This window comes from Panthera uncia, chromosome A2 (assembly GCF_023721935.1).
Source record: "Panthera uncia isolate 11264 chromosome A2, Puncia_PCG_1.0, whole genome shotgun sequence".
Lineage (NCBI taxonomy): Eukaryota > Metazoa > Chordata > Mammalia > Carnivora > Felidae > Panthera > Panthera uncia.
Window position 1 is genome coordinate 26,555,717 of NC_064816.1, and position 16,500 is coordinate 26,572,216.

General features: G+C 38.9%; 1 protein-coding gene across 1 annotated transcript in view; it reads right to left on the bottom strand.

Moving 5' to 3' along the window:
- The window catches only part of FHIT (fragile histidine triad diadenosine triphosphatase), a 263,625-nt gene that overhangs the window by 167,486 nt on the left and 79,639 nt on the right, over positions 1 to 16,500 (bottom strand). Inside the window, exon 3 of the mRNA XM_049640843.1 lies at positions 11,914 to 11,982. Coding sequence (XP_049496800.1) covers positions 11,914 to 11,982 — 69 coding nt within the window. The remainder of the gene's footprint in view (positions 1 to 11,913; positions 11,983 to 16,500) is intronic.

Consider the following 16,500-nt stretch of genomic DNA (forward strand, 5'->3'; position numbering starts at 1 on the left):
CTTCCTTCCTTCCTTCCTTCCTTCCTTCCTTCCTTCCTTCCTTCCTTCCTTTTCTCTCTCCTCTCTTTTCCCTTCCCTTCCCTTCCCTTCCCTTCCCTTCCCTTCTCTTCTCTCTCTCTCTCTCTCTCTCCCCCAGATGACCTCAGAAAAGTTATTAGGTTTCTCTGTGCCTCAGTTTTCTTATTCTTGGAAATAAATGTAGTCACTGCTCCACCCTGCACTTCATGGATGCATGACCTCCTCAGCATGCTAAAGTCATAAACACACCATAATTTCCCTCTCCATTTGAGGATATCACCAAATGTCCCTCATTTTTCTCAAGAAGTTGAATTCAGGTGTATACCAAATCACTAATTGATGAAACTACCCAAGGTCTTCATGCTTTTGACTTTGAGATGAGACTTGAAAGAAGAAACTATGCCAGTGCTGCAGGGAAGGAAGGCAAATTGGTAAAGGGCAGACACATCGTGTGGACAGAAAATGTCATAAGGAAACGTTGGGGCACTTATTTCAGGTTGTTACAAATGAATTCAGCCTCAGTCTTCATATCAACTGATGAGGCCAAGATTACTGGAGAAGCCAGTTGAAGGTTCATGCATGGATTTGACCTAACTGTACACATACCTCTTCAAGGTCTCTGAAGAGTTTTCTAAAAAGAACCAAAATTCTTTTAAAGAAAAAAGAAGATTCAGGAGCAAGGTTTCATTTCAGGGAAAAGGGAATATTCAATGTAAGAAGCGTTTCCAACAGGTACTAGTACAGCTGGCCTAGAAGATATTTATGGTCCATTGAGAGTTGTAAGCAAGGACTGTTTCTTTTTGAGGAAGAAAAAGGCAGCAATTTTCTCTTAAATATTTTAGTGTGTTATCATGACATGAATACACTATAAGGCATGCAAAAGTATTTAAGAGGTTCATTGCACAAAACCAGCTCAGAAAGGATGACCTTGGGAATTGTATAATTATATATATATATATATATATATATATATATATATATATATATATACATATATATATATACATATATATATATATATGAAGGAGCTATAATAAAGTATCTAGGTGGGGACTAGTTGTTCATATTCAAAAAGCAGAGAACATGGCTAACTTTGGAAAATGCCAGTTTCCTAAACTCTAAGTCTTATTAGCTGCTTAATTAGAAGTGGTGTGTCCAGGACCTATGGGCTTAGTGAAAATCTAGGATATGTCTGTTTGAGCGAATGTCTCCAAGGTCAAACAGAGATCTTGAAACTGCTTGAGATTCAGCACTGGGAGTCTAGAATAATCACTCTAGAAAAAATCTAGAAAAAATCACTCATCTCACTATCTTTGAGTTTTCAATTAAAATGAGGGATAATATTTGCCTCAGACCAAAGGCTTTGTAGTCAAATGGACTGCAATAAAATTTTTGTCATGAACTAGTTATAAGGTCTTGAGACAAACACACACTTGCTGTGATATTTAGCTTTAATTGAAAGGTATTAATGATATCAACCCTGCAAGGATTAAGAAAATTCAAGTAATGTATGTATAACACCTAGCACAGGGTTCAGCACATTGTAGACTCTCATTAAGTAATGATGACATTTTTATTCTATTAGTATTTTTCATTAGTCCTCTCCCTAGGAAACAGGATTAAGAATTAGAATTGTTTATCACTATTCACCTATTATTTACTCCTGGAAGCAAATTCCCTTCTCCCATTTCAAAGATGGGAAACATAAAAGATATTGAGATTTAAATAACAAGTTCAGCATTAAAGAACTTGTAACAAACCACTCTACTGACCCATCATGTAGATTTTAGAGCTAGCTCTGCAGGTATAGGAGCCTTTTCTAGATTTTCTGGATTAGAAAGAAAATCTGGCATCTCTCAACTTATTCCTCTAAATCTAGGGGACCACAACAATCTCAAAACAGTAAGGTAAAGCAATCTGAAAGTCTTGGAATAAAATTATAAACCAGAATTTCTTTTTTCCAGAAGGGATTCTGTCATTGGAAATGTTTGCAGGTCTGGACAGTGTGGGCTGCATACTTGTGGCAGCTTAAAAGTTTAATGTGGTCACAAATTATTGAACTGCTATGTCTCTGAAGGCTGTTGGCCCACAGGCAGGCATAATGACAGTCACAGGTAATGACACTAAACCTGCATGACCTCCCCTTGATGGGTCCCTTGCGTTTGGAAAACCTCCTGGGTCTCCAGAGAATGTAGCTTCTGGACAGTCACCTACTTCAGCTTCCAACTTCTCACTCACTCATTCCTATCAGCTCTTTAGAAGTTTCTCTGATAATAACAGAACAGTAATAATACTGCTAATAATTACATAAATAATAGCCAACATGTATTAAGCATTAACACTGCATCAGGCATTATTCTAGGGCTTTATATGTAGTAAATTATTTTATTCTTCCAGCAGTCCCATCACAATCCTCATTTTACAGATGAGAAAATTGAGGTGAGAAACAACCAATCTGGATCTGGAGTCCCCAGCTTTAAGCCTGACAGTGCCTCAAAAATACAGTTAATGGGTTTATTTTCAAAATTGGAAAAAAGTATGACCACATGAATAATTGGTGTTTGGACCACCCATAAAGGATTAATGGCCCAAAGAAACAATAATCAAAACAGTGGTTCCCCTGTCCTCCAAAATTCATGGGTTATTTTGTGAACATCCCTGGTGAAATTAGCAAAAAGATAATTAAAAATTTTTTTAAAAGAATGTTGGGGCTCCTGGGTGGCTCAGTCGGTTGAGCATCTGATTTCGGCTCAGGCCATGATCTTGCGGTCCGTGAGCTGGAGCCTTGTGTCAGGCTCTGTGCTAACAGCTCAGAGCCTGGAGCCTGCTTCAGATTCTCTTTCTCTTTCTCTCTCTGCCCATCCCCCACTCATGCTCTGTCTCTCTATCTCTCCCTCTCTCTGTCAAAAATAAATAAACATTAAAAAAAATAAAAGAATGTAGAATCTGTATAGAAGAAACCACCTGGTCATCTTTCAGATCATTTCACTGTTAAAACTTCCACAAAACATTTGATTAGGGATGACAGGACCTAAGTCAACTGTTCGATGACATATTTCTTGTGTTACCTTCTGATTTTAAGGAACAGGAAAAATAAATTATTATCCTCTGGATATGGAGGGCCAGGGTGAAAAAATTAAGAGGTTTTGCATTAAGTTGCACTTTATGAAAACAAATGAAGTTGTTAAGATTTAAAAAGCTCTTAAATTGCACTGTCCAATTTGGCAGCCACTAGAGTAGCCATGTGGAACTAGTCTCAATGAGATGTGCTGGAAATATAAAACACATATTGGATTTCAAGGACTCATACAAAAAGAGGATGTAAATATCTCATTAATAAGGTTTTGCATTAGTTACATGATGAAATGATAACCTTTGGTTACAGTGGGTTAAAAATCATATCATTAAATTAATTTCACCAATTTCATTTCACTAGTTTTAATGTGGCTACTGAAACATTTGTAACTACATATTAACTCATATTATATTTCTGTTGGGCGGTGCTTCTCTAATACACAATGTGCAAAGTACAGACTGGGAACATTGTAATTGATACGATCTGATGATGACACAAGTAAGGCTACATTTTGGGCCCACAGGCTGGGATTCCAAAAGTCAGGCTATGTTTCCAGGGCCCCGTGTGCCTTTTCTGAAGCAGGTAACTTGGAGGCCTCGTATTCTTCTCTGCTGGAATGTGACACATGATAGATTCAAAGAACAGGTCCTGCTGCAAGCTAAGGGGTAATAAGACTTATTCATAAAGATTATTATAATTAAGTATATCATTCTTTTGTCTAAAAAATGACAGTTGATAACTGAAAAGCAAAAAAAAATCCAATGCTTTGGGGCTTTAAAATTATATTAGTTTTTACCTTTCTTTCATCCTTAATTCTTGCTTATTTTGCTTTTCATCTTTTTTTGTTTTAAACATTTATTTATTTTTGAGACAGAGAGAGACAGAGCATGAACGGGGGAGGGTCAGAGAGAGAGGGAGACACAGAATCAGAAGCAGGCTCCAGGCTCTGAGCCATCAGCCCAGAGCCCCACGCGGGGCTCGAACTCACGGACTGTGAGATTGTGACCTGAGCCGAAGTCGGCCGCTCAACCGACTGAGCCACCCAGGCGCCCCTGCTTTTCATCTTTAACAGCGAGATCAAGTCAGGGGCACCTGCACAACTCAAATGGTTGAGCATTCGACTTTGGCTCAGATCATGATCCTGCAGTTTGTGAGCAGTTTGTGAGTGTGAGCCCCCACATCAGGCTTGCTGTTGTCAGCACAGAGCCTACATTGGATCCTCTGTTCCTCTCTCTCTGCTCCTCCTCCACTTACTCTCTCTCAAAAATAAATGTTAAAAAATAACAATAACAAAAGAGACATCAAGTGAAATGTTTGGGGACTTTTTTTCTTTGAGGCCATTATAATTTTTACTGGTACAAAAGTGCCAATGCCCAATTCATATCTCTTTTCCTCTTGCTATACTTGTCCATTTCTGTACATAATTTATTCCTCCAATAACTTTTCCTATCCTTTTCCCCTATACTTTCAACTCTCAAATAAAATAGATTTGGAAAAATTTCTCATGTGAGATAGTTTTCTTTAGTGGACCTAGTCTCCAAGTTTACTAAAATTTTTTGGACACTCTTAGTAAGTGACTGTTTATAGTTAAGTCAAGAGCCTTGAATATAAACCTAATTTAAAAATTAAAAAATTGGGGCACCTGGGTGTCTCATTCGGTTAAGAGTCCAACTTTGGCTCAGGTCATGATCTCAATCTGTGAGCTCGAGCCCCACATCAGGCTCTATGTTGACAGTTCAGAGCCTGGAGCATGCTTCAGATTCTGTGTCCCCCTCTCTCTCTGCCCCTTCTCTCCCCACGCTCTGTCTCTCTCTGTCTCTGAAAATAAATAAACCTTAATTTTGTAAAAAAATAAAAATAAAAATTATATAAATGATCCAATCTTCAATTACTGATGCTAGTGGAGGTCTGACTGCAGCATTGAGTGACTGAAAGCACAAGTGTGACGGAGGTATCTCAGCGAGAAGGGCTTCATAGAGCAGGCACTTGCCTGCTGCATGATTTTACAGATTTCTGCTAGGCTATATATGTTTGGAGAGAAGATTCACTGTGGAAGGCAGAACAGACCCTGCACAACAAAGCCTTATTGAGAAAACATGGAGTGGTCTTACTTTGATATGATGGATAGAATGGCATGTGGTTACCTTTTTGCTGCTTATTTCTCATGAATATGCAATTGAACATATTTAAATGGAGAGGAGAGTAATGCTGAGAAAACTGACACAGGGTGGCAGTCCTCAAAGCCAACACCAGGAAAAACCATAGAGGTAGCATCCTTTGCCTTGAGGTACATCCTGTAGATACCTGTCCTCTCTTTAAAAAAAAAAAATTAATGTTTATTTTTGAGAGAGAGAGAGAGAGAGAGAGAGAGCGCACAACTAGGGGAGGGGCAGAGAGAGAGATGGAGACACAGAATCCGAAGCAGGCTCCAGGCTCTGAGCTGTCAGCACAGTCTTGTATCCAATGACTTTGTGATTCTCTCTGGAGGCCCCCACCCCACCATCACCACCATTATAATCCTGCATTCTTCTCAACATTTCATATGTGGTAATTAATCTGAATTGTATACTCCCCAAATTATTATCTCTACTAGGAAAAATGGGAAGAAATAATTTGAAACCAGATGAATACTTCTCTCCTAATCTGACATTCCTCTCTTCCAAGGGACAGGAAGATTTAAATGAGTAATAATCTGACACAGGAAAGGGTAAACCAGATGTCTACTAAATTTTGTTATCAATAAAATAGGTAGCCAAAGAGAATTTGGAGATCCAACCAGGGAGAATTTGATGTCAAAGATAATTAAATTATATATTTATTTGTTGGTTATATCACATAAAGATTCTTTGAGCTAGAAGTTCTCATAATACCTTTCTATGGTGACAGATGATAATCACATTTCTTATGGTGAGCCTTTCATAATGTATATAATTCTCAAATCACTCTGTCATATACCTGAAACTAATATACTATATGTTAACTATGCTTCAATTAAGCATTTAAGATTGTTTTAGGTTTTCATGAATTTAGAAGAACCCATGGAGTTCTTGTTTTATTCTTTGCAAGAGGTAACCAAATTTTCATTCCAAAATTCTGATTCAAAAATGCATTCCTCAGTATGAAGACATCATTGAACCCAGAGGGAAAAAAGCTAATTAACTGTCTCATTGAAACACTCCTTCCTTTTTGGAGTCAACTGGGGACCCATGGACTTTGAGCCCATTGTCAAATGGTGTGTGAAAGAGATCCAAGTTCAACAATAAATATTATCAGCAATATAATAGTTTTCTCCAGCCCTCAGGGCCAAATGACCTGCATTTTAGCAAATTGATTTTGTTCATGCATTGTGTTAAACCAAGCAATTGTTTCCTATGGCATGCTTGAACCCACAGTTGCTCTGTCTATGAAATTCATGGTTGAATTGTCCAATTGCTGATTGCTATTCCCATTTGCTTTAATAATAGTCACTTCCTTCATCAGTAATGGGTTTTATATACAGTGCACAATCACAACCATTCAATGTCACCCATAAACATTTGATGAATTGTCTAATACAGTTATGAGAGTTGCTTATTTGGGACGCAGCTAGGGTAAGCCTTACAGAGTTAATGAGATGATGTACCATGGCATTAGGCAATGGACATTTCCCTCCCCCACATTAGCTGTATGTTCTCTTTTAACCAAGGACCCATTTATGTCATTATCATAATCTTCATCAACTTGTCAAGATAATGGAGGGCCCACTGAGTTCAGAGAAGGCCTCACATAATTCATGGAAATTTCAAGAACATAGATATAGAAAGGGTTTGGGAGCAACGGACAAATAAGATCTGCATGGAAAACAACACAGAAAGGGCTTTATAATAAAAATTTTGTCTTGGAATGGGTGGAATATGAACTCAGTTTTGAGGGAGTGGAAGGAGACTCATTCTCTGAAACCAGGAAGATACATCAGTGAACAAAATGCACAAAGACAAATCCAGGACAGAAAGCTGGAGGAAGAACAGATAATGATAATCTCAAGAGATGATAATCGAGGTCAAAATGAAAGCAAGAGAACTCTCAAGCCTGCTTTTGGCAAATCTCACATCTGTATTTGTTACAGATACGCAAGTCTGGGTTTTTGGGTGAGACAAGTTAATTTTGACACATGACTTGTTTTGATCCACCAGACTTGCTTAGCAATCAGACGAGGTTTATAATTACTCACCATCTTTCTGATGTGCAACAAGATGAAGCTGTGTGCACATTGATTTCTGACCAATAGAGCCTGTTCCATAAGTCTTCCATTAGATTAACCTCAAATGGCTGACATCACCATGTCGGAATCTTACCCAATGTAGCTATGAGTTAATAAGTTGATCCCCTGAAAATCAAGATGTGCTCTCCTTTTAAATTACCTTAGGACTAGTAGGGAATGTCAAATTCTTCTAGTTCAACACCTCATTCACTCATATACTCATTCATTGAACAAATATTTCTTGAAGACCTCCTCTATGCCAGATTAGGTCCCTGTTCCCAAGTCTTTACAGTGCAGCTGGGAACACAGGCACTGAATACTAAACTAATAAATTATTTCAAATGTGGTAACTATTAAGAAGAAAATAAACATAATAATAGAATTTCTGCAGAGAGGATAAGAGATTATCTATCTTAGATGGGTTGGGGTGATCGATGAAAAGAACTCTTCAAAGAGATGACATTTGAACTGAGATTTGGATGAAGACATGAAGTCACTTGAGGTGAGAGGCAAAGAAAACAACATGTGCCAAGGCCCTGAGGTAGGAACAAGAATAATCTGTTTGACAAAAGCAAGCGGGTAGAGAGAATGAGACTTCAGGATGCACTGAAGATGACAAACTCCCAGGGCCATAGCACTATATGAGTAACCAAGGAGGTAAAACAGAGGTTGGAGAGAAGTGACGTGCATAGTGGACTAGACAGACGATCCTGTAGAATAGTAACACTTGAGTGGTAGAAAAAAGAGGAGTAGGCCAAGAAATGGGCATATCTCAAAATCCAATGCCTTCAGTGGCCAGACACGTATCATAAACATGTGAAGCAAGGCTTGGTAAGAGACAGGGATTTGTGGGGAATGTAGGGACCTGAAGAATGCGTGACATACCTAAAAGCATTCAGACTCATTAAGAAATACTTGGCACGCAAAATAAAATACATATGAGGAGGTGAGCAGAGCCCATGGACCATCAATATGCAACAATGAACTGGAGGAAAAAGTAGGAAGCAGGCTGAGAAAGAGAAAATTCAATAGAGTATGATCTCACACAAGTCAGAGGTGAGCTATACATGTATTTCTATGAACAACACAAAAAGTTTGTTTTATTAGTCAGTGACCCAAATGCTGTAATACTAACAACAACAAGAATACCTCACACTATTTGTTACAGAACTTGCCTAACCTAAAAATAAAGGTAATCATCCAATGGGTCAGATTTGTAAAGATAGGAATCATAGAACTAAGTGGTCCCTCCAAGGACTGGATGTAGAGGTCCACCTGAAGAATCATGGCCATCTGTGCTTGCATAGATCCAGGAAAGGGAAGCTCCACCACCCCCCCCCCTTCACACACACACACACACACACACGCACACACACACACGGTACTAAAAATGTTTATCACTTTCTATCAATTTGATCTGTTGTTATGTGGCGCTGGTATCTGGCTCCTTTTAGCCTAGAAGTCCAAAATCTCCCCTCCCCCAACTCCCAGAGTCACACAGAGCATTTAATACTTTTCCCACGTACCAGCCCTTTATATATTTACAAACAGGGACTCTGTCACTGTCTTCCCTCTGCAAGTTTTCCTTTCTCTAAACAAAATATCCCCACCTTCAACTACTCCCCAGATCACTGTGTCCAGACTCTGCTATCCCAATCACCTTGCTGTGAACCCTCTCCAGTTTGTCACCATCTCTCCTAAAACAGCGCCCAGGGAGAACACCATATTCTTAGCCAATTTACAACCTAAGACTTCTTTAGGTATCATTTTCTATTTCCACAGCAGTAGGAACACAATTACATTTTATCAAGCTCAGTCTTCTGCTGTCCCTGTTCCCTACTCCCTACCCTTCATGGCAGTTTGTTTGTTGTAGTTCCGCGACAAATGCATAATCTAGAGTGAGTGCCCCTATCAGCATAAAGAATGCTGTACCTCATCACTCTATCATTCCTGATTAAGATCATTCAGTCTAATGTACATTATCTCTTGTACCAATAATGCTTGTGCAATGCTTCATGCTGCCTGTGCCACTTTCAAGACATTATCTTATTATGTACTCAAACTATATTTTTGTATAAAAAGGAAGATGAATCTGAGAAAAAGCAGTTAAAAGTAGAGAGAAAATTGGAAATCTGACCCTTGAAAAGAGTGTTGAATGGAAACATCCAATGACCTGACTTCAAATCCAAGCTCTCCATTTACCCACCAAATGCTAAGTTTTTAAAAACAAAAGTAATGATCATAAGAAGAGAAACACCTACCTATTAATAGATGCCTAGTATGTACCAATTCCTGCAATAAGCTTTTCAAGTACAGCGTGTCATATATTTCATATAATAGTCTTTTGAAGGGTATTAGCTCCATTTTAAAGATAAGAGAATTAAAAACAGAGCTTGAGTGACTTGTCCCAGGCCACAAAACTAGCAGGTGGCACTTGGGTTTAAACCTCACTCTTCTGGTGCCCGAAGTTCAATCTCTTCATAATTTCATACCACCATCTCCCTTAGTGGGTATTGTCTATACTGCATGCGACTTACTGGTTAATTGAAAAAAAGAAAAGAAGAGAACTCTTACAGTAATTCCTTCTCTTGGGATGCTTCTCCAAATAGGTAGGAGGCAGGAATATGTGCTGCCTCATCTCTGGGGCTAGAGATGCTGTGAAAGCAGGCACACAAGGGCAAAAGAGTAAGGAAGGAGAGAAAGGCCATGCACCAACCTCAGTGTTGGACATCGTGTCTCGAACTGGGCTGAAATGTAGCCCCATAGCTCCTGTCATGAATGCATTCAGAATATAAATAAGATTTCAAGGTGACAGTTCAGCCCAAGAAAACAGTGTTTTCAAGCACTTTTAATAACACTTTAGCAGTATTCACTTGTATATAAATCATGTGCTAATTTATTCATTAAAATAGCCTGTACTTGGCAACATTTTATTAACCTTAGTTTATGCTAATATGATCAGTACTCATATTTTTTTAAAAGGCATCTCCTTATAATTACTCCATAATTCTGATTTTCTTCCAACGCAAACTAAGCCCTTACTAACTCCAAGTCACATTCCACATCTAACGAAAATGAGTTCAAATTACAATATTATAGGATATAACTTTGAGAAAGCACAAATTTGGGAGAGAGACTATTCCCAAACCTAGCCATGCATCAGAATCTCCTGGGCACTTGCTTATGCTCTCATAACTTCTGATTTCGGTATGCCTCTGCAATCTACTGGGTCAGACTCTCTAGGGATGGTATCTCTGGAGAAATGAGATTTGCAGCAACCGGTCCAAAAACCAGTACTTAGGGACGGGTCACTAGAGCATTTCCACCCTGCACATTCCTCCTGCAGCTCTTGGAAAAAACAGGAAGCACAGTATAGTGAGGGACATCCCAAAAGCATGATCATCAGTCACCACAAAAAATCTAATAGATCCCAGAAAAATTAATTGTAAGTCTCATTAACTGATGACCCCTCAGTCTTTATTGTCAGGGTCTGGGTAGCCACTTTAATACCAGTTATTGCCAAGAAATACTATAATTTTTTTAAATGACACATAAATACAAAAAAATAAAACCCTAAAAATATAAAACCAGGTGGGGATAAACATAGGGATAGAGCCACATGATGAACAACCAAATTTTTAAAAATGTATTTTAAACATTGCTCTCCAGGGTTTAGAACAGGAGCGTCAAATAGGTGACAAAAATGGCACCTCTTTCTTCTTTGACATCTGTGGTCGACATTGTTAACCAATCACAACATTTGTCTTTGTTTCATCCAGAAAAGCCTCAAAACCCTTTCCAACCAAGCATCTTAGGGCACCACTGTCACGTGATCATTTGGGGAAAATACTTGCCCATCACTGGCTACAACAGGTAGTTAAACTGAAATTATCTTCCAATATTTTATACCAGAATAACCCTTATAGGCGATGTACCCCACAGAGTGAGACAGACCCCTGAAATTTCTCAGGTACATGAGGCCCTAGGACCAGATCACCTTGTTACTTCATCTTTGTAGAGGTTTCACATTTCTGTGTCTGAACGGAAATTTCCAGAAGTCAATTAACTGCTAAAGTGTTTATGATACATGGGCAGCACTCATTCAAACCAGCTGGTTTAGGGTAACAATAATTCAAAGTTTTGCTTTGAATAAATGTTAGGAGAGACAAGCTGAGTTCCAAAGCATCTCTAAATTAAATAGTATTTGACTAAAAAAAATAATATGTGAATCAGCTTGATTTCCATTGGTTGGCGGCACTACCGATTTTCTCCTATGGAGACTCTGGGCCATATTTCCAGACAATATTTAGTGTCCTCGTAAATGATAGGGCAGAAATCACAAAGACACTTGGTTTCTGCCACATTTACTTTGAAAAGGAAAATCACTATGATTCATTTGTCTTTGATTCCCATAATGGTCATTCCTGGTTCCTTGGCTTCTACTGCCACTTCCCGAGTCATATGGGGTGGAATCCCACTTAAGACCATATATCCAGGGTGACACCTGGTTCATCAGCTTGATTTCATCATACTGACAGCCTCTGTGATCAAATAGTAAGATCAGAGAAAACAGACCCACCTCATCATAGACGCTGTCATTCCTGTGAAAGTCTCCAGCCTTCCTTGGAAGAACGTGGACGTGAACATGCTAAAAACGTTCAAGAGAAAAAAAAAATGAAATGTGATTATCTCCTCGTATATTTCTAGACTTGACAGTGATGCTCCTATGAAGCCCAATTACTCAACATTGGTTCCTGCTGGATTATTTTTCAGAGGGAGATGATGTTCACCTTCAGTAACTGTATCTGAAATCTGTGGAGAACAGAGAGGCACAAAACAAGAGAGAACAACTTGGTGGCAAATATGAGAATTTGAGTGAAATGCCAGAGTGTTTTAGGGGGTATGTGGAATTATTCATAGTTGTCAGTCTTGGTTGTATTTAGCCAGCGCTTTCAAGTGACCGCATGGTTTAAAAGGTGACCATAGTTACTCTGAAAGTGACAAGAAATAAGAATTGGCTAAGAGAGAATTGTGTTAAGTAAAAAGCAAATAAATGAAGGTATTAAAGAGTGTGCACCATGTTTTAGAATCAAGGTTTCTAAATAAAAATCATATGAAAGTAATATAAATAGTCCTTACTTATTAAAGTTTTACTTACTATGGTAAGAACACTCTATGCTTAGCGTTTATCTCTTTTACTGCTCTGAATAATCCCATGAGGCAAGTTCTACTCTGACACCCACTTTGCAGATGAGGAAAGCTATTCCCAGGAAAGTCAAGGCCCCATGGGAGGCGGCAGAGTCAGTGCAGGAATCCAGGTCTTGTGATTCTTGCTCCCATGCTCTTCATGAGCGTTTTGGCTCATTCTGTGAGGCTGATCTATTAAACAGCCCGTGTCTCCAGTCTATGAAAGCACCCTGGTAATATACATAGCAATGCTATTATGCAGAGATCATGAATCAAGGCACACCGCATATCTAATTCAATATATTCTTCAAGGCTAAACTGCCATTTGAAAGTTTTACTTTCCAAATAGCCTCTATTGTACCTCTGCTCAAGTTAAACCTCATTTCTGCCCTTGAGCTATGTTCTTGTGTTTATTACAAACCGTGTGGAGGAACGTGAAAATGAAAAGCCTAAATGCAGAGAAGCTGACAAAGAATCAAACTTTGTCCCTGATCACGCCCACCCCTTTTTGATTATGGAGTTCAGGCTCTGAGCTTCCAAAGGGCCTCTGGAGAATGGGAGATTAAGTGTCTCTGTGGCTTTGCTGCAAAAGGAGGGGGAAAATGATATGCTATTAAGGCAGAGGCAGGGAAAAAGGTGGTCCAAGGTGAATGAACACAGAGAAGCTTCATGTCAGCCCCAGAGCACACTGTCCCCAAAGAAGGACATGTTATTGCCAGAATATTCTCCAGTCAACAATGAAGGCAGTCACAGATTGCTCAGCAACTGGGGCGAGTGTATACTTAAGTTACAAAGACTGTGTGAGCATAGGGAGACAAGGAGAATCAACAAATAAAGAAAAAAAAAATTGCAGACTACCCATCAAACAGTGTTAGGAGAAAACAAAGGAGGATGTGCCCAGGCTGAAATGTGCTGAAGGACACAGGTTGGCTGACTTCAAAGTGAGACCAGAAAAGTGCCACAATGTAAGGGAATAGCCCATCTTAGAAGGAGGCTTCACTCAAACCTTGCTTCCCATACCTGCAGCTCTCCTTTCCACCTTTCTTTCTTTCCCCTTTCCTTTCTTTCTTCCTGTTCTCCTTCCTTCCTTTCTTCCCTGCTCCCTTCTTATCTTCATTTCTTCTATCCATCACTCCATCCAACCACCCACGCAACATCTCCCTTGTATGTGTAATAACCAGGTATTCCAGACCAGTGTTGGGCAAACTACCCAATGCAAACCCTGGACCCACCACTTACTAGCTGCAGCCCCTGCCTCAAAAGGGCCTATATTTCCGTGTCCTCAGCTGCAGCAGAGAGTGCAACAGTCTCTACCTCACTTAGTTATTAAGAGGGATCAAAGCTAAGCCTGTGCTCAGCATGCTGTTTAGGACATAATTAGTACTCAACACATGTTGCTACAGCAGTATTACTTTTATTTATTTTTTTTATGTATTTTCATTATCATTGTTTTTAACCTTCAGACCAAGTAGAGATCACATTCAGGGACCAGATCCCATGCTAGCAAGGAAGATATTTAAGAAGCTCCTTGAATGGGGCATCGTTCTAATTCGTCTGCTGCTAGAGCTTGTCTCTCTTGCTTTGACTGCAGGTGCTCAAATCTGAGCATGCACCTGGGCCTGGTGAGACACCAGGGCCCCAAATGTGCATTTCTAACAAACTCACAGGTGATACCGGTGTTGCTGGTTCAGGGCCACTGTCTGAGAAGCACTTGATTAGACTGTCCATCCGTTTCTTGACCTCTTTCCTGCCAAATGCGACCAGAGGCACCACAGTCACTCACTGCTTTGTCTGCCCTATTGCATTATGGAACACCAATAAGTAAATGTTCCCCTGGCTTCCTGCACTCTGGTCATCCCTTATCCTTAGGGATATGTCTGTTGTTACGCACTAATGAAATACGACTGGCTATGAACTTATTCTTTTAGGGGAACCTCCTGGGTCCAGGTCCATCCATACCTGCTTTTCTTTACCTTCCTTGCCTAAATTTAGTGTTCAGGGCTACTCCATAAGTTCTGTTATCACCCAGTCCTGGAAATGCCATGCTTGATCATCAGTAACCACTTGGAATGTACTGTGACACTGATGACAACAAACAGCTCACTATGTAGGTGATTCTTCCCAAGGGCACAGACCTCACTCTACCCAGCCTGATATCTTGACATAAATTCTTAAGTGACAGACGGATCTCAAGATCCTGACAACCCACTCAACTCCTCAGAAGAGGGAAATCATGATAAAGCCAGCTCAAAACCTCACTGTTGTGAAGAAATGCCATTGCCATGGCCTTCTGGTAGAAGGCACTCTGATAAAAAACAAACAAAACCCCGTGGACAACACAGACACATCGGGGTATTTTGACATAACCTGTCCTTGGTGAGTTCATATTGAGCCTTGGTGATCACAACTTACTTCTTGAAGTGCCAGAAAAACTTCTAATTGATAAAGCACTCCAAAGTTGTGCCAGGATTTATTTTTCACTAGAGTTTAAATTTTGCTAGAGTTTCAAGCAGTTTAGCTACTTGAGTTAGAAGAATACTTCAGAAAATCCATAACCTGGTCTACACCAGAAGAGTTACCATGGTCAAGTAAAATTTCACAATGTTTATTAGCATATTAAGGTATCTGAGAAGAACCACAGTATATACATTTTATTAAATATGTTCAATTGCAGCCAAGAAACTTATTTAATAATGGAGATCTCAGGTCCTTATTTATAGAATATCTATTTATATTTTCTAATAGATATTCATGCAAAAATATTTATAACCAGGTGCCATTCTAGGAACCAGGAATATAGTAATTAACAAGTCCCCACCCCCATGAAGCTACATTCCAATGGGTGATGCAGACAATAAACAAGTAAATAAATATACAATTTAATTTCAGGTGAAGATAAGTGTTATGGAAAAAATATAGTGGGCAGAGCTTAAAATTCAGAATTGGGACACTTAAAAATTTGAAGTTTGGGAAAAAAAGAAAAAGGACTAAAGTTAAGGATACACTGAGGAAAGAGACAAATCAGGAGAGGGTAAATGTTAGAACTGAGTGAGGAAGGGATTTTAAGAAGGAGGGTATAATCATCAGTGTCAGTGCTGCAAAGTGAGGAAATAAACACTTAGCTGAAAACATATTCAACATCCTTAATCATTAGTGAAAGCAAAGCCACACTGAGATATTGCTTCATACTCAACAGAATGGCAATTAAAAAAATAAAATAAAAAGCAAGACAATAACAACTGTTGGCAAGAATATAGAGAATTAAAACCTTCATACACTTTTGGCGGGAACATAAAATGGCATCACTGCTTTGGAAAAAGAGTTCCACACTTCCTCAAAAAGTTAAACAGGGTTTTCATAGAACCCAAAATTCCATTCCTACGTATATACCCAAGAGATATGAAAACATATGGACACACAAAAACTTGCACATGAATATTTATAGAAGTATTAACCATAATAGTCAAATAGGGGAAACAACCCAAATGCCCATCAAGTAGTGAATGCATGAACAAATGTGGTATAGCCAGGTAATAGAACATGATTCAGCCATAAAAAGGAATGAAGAACTGCTAAGTCAAAGAATTATGCTAAATGAATTACAGTCCATGAGAGAAGTCATATATAAAAGGCCAGATATTGTCTGATTCCATGTATGAAATGTCCAGAATAGGCAAATCTATTGGGACAGAAAGTAAATTAGCAATTTCCAGGAAGAAAAACAAGGAGTAAGTGCTAATGGGCATGAGGTGTATTTTGGGGAAGATGAATATATTTTGGAATTAGATAGTCATGATGATTGCACAACTTTGTGAATATTCTAGAAAAAACATGGAACTGTACACTTTAAAAGAGTACATTTTATGGTATGTGGATTATACCTCAATAAATAAAGCTGTTATTTATTTTTTTAAGTTTATTTACTTACTTAATTCTTTCTTTCTTTCTTTCTTTCTTTCTTTCTTTCTTTCTTTCTTTC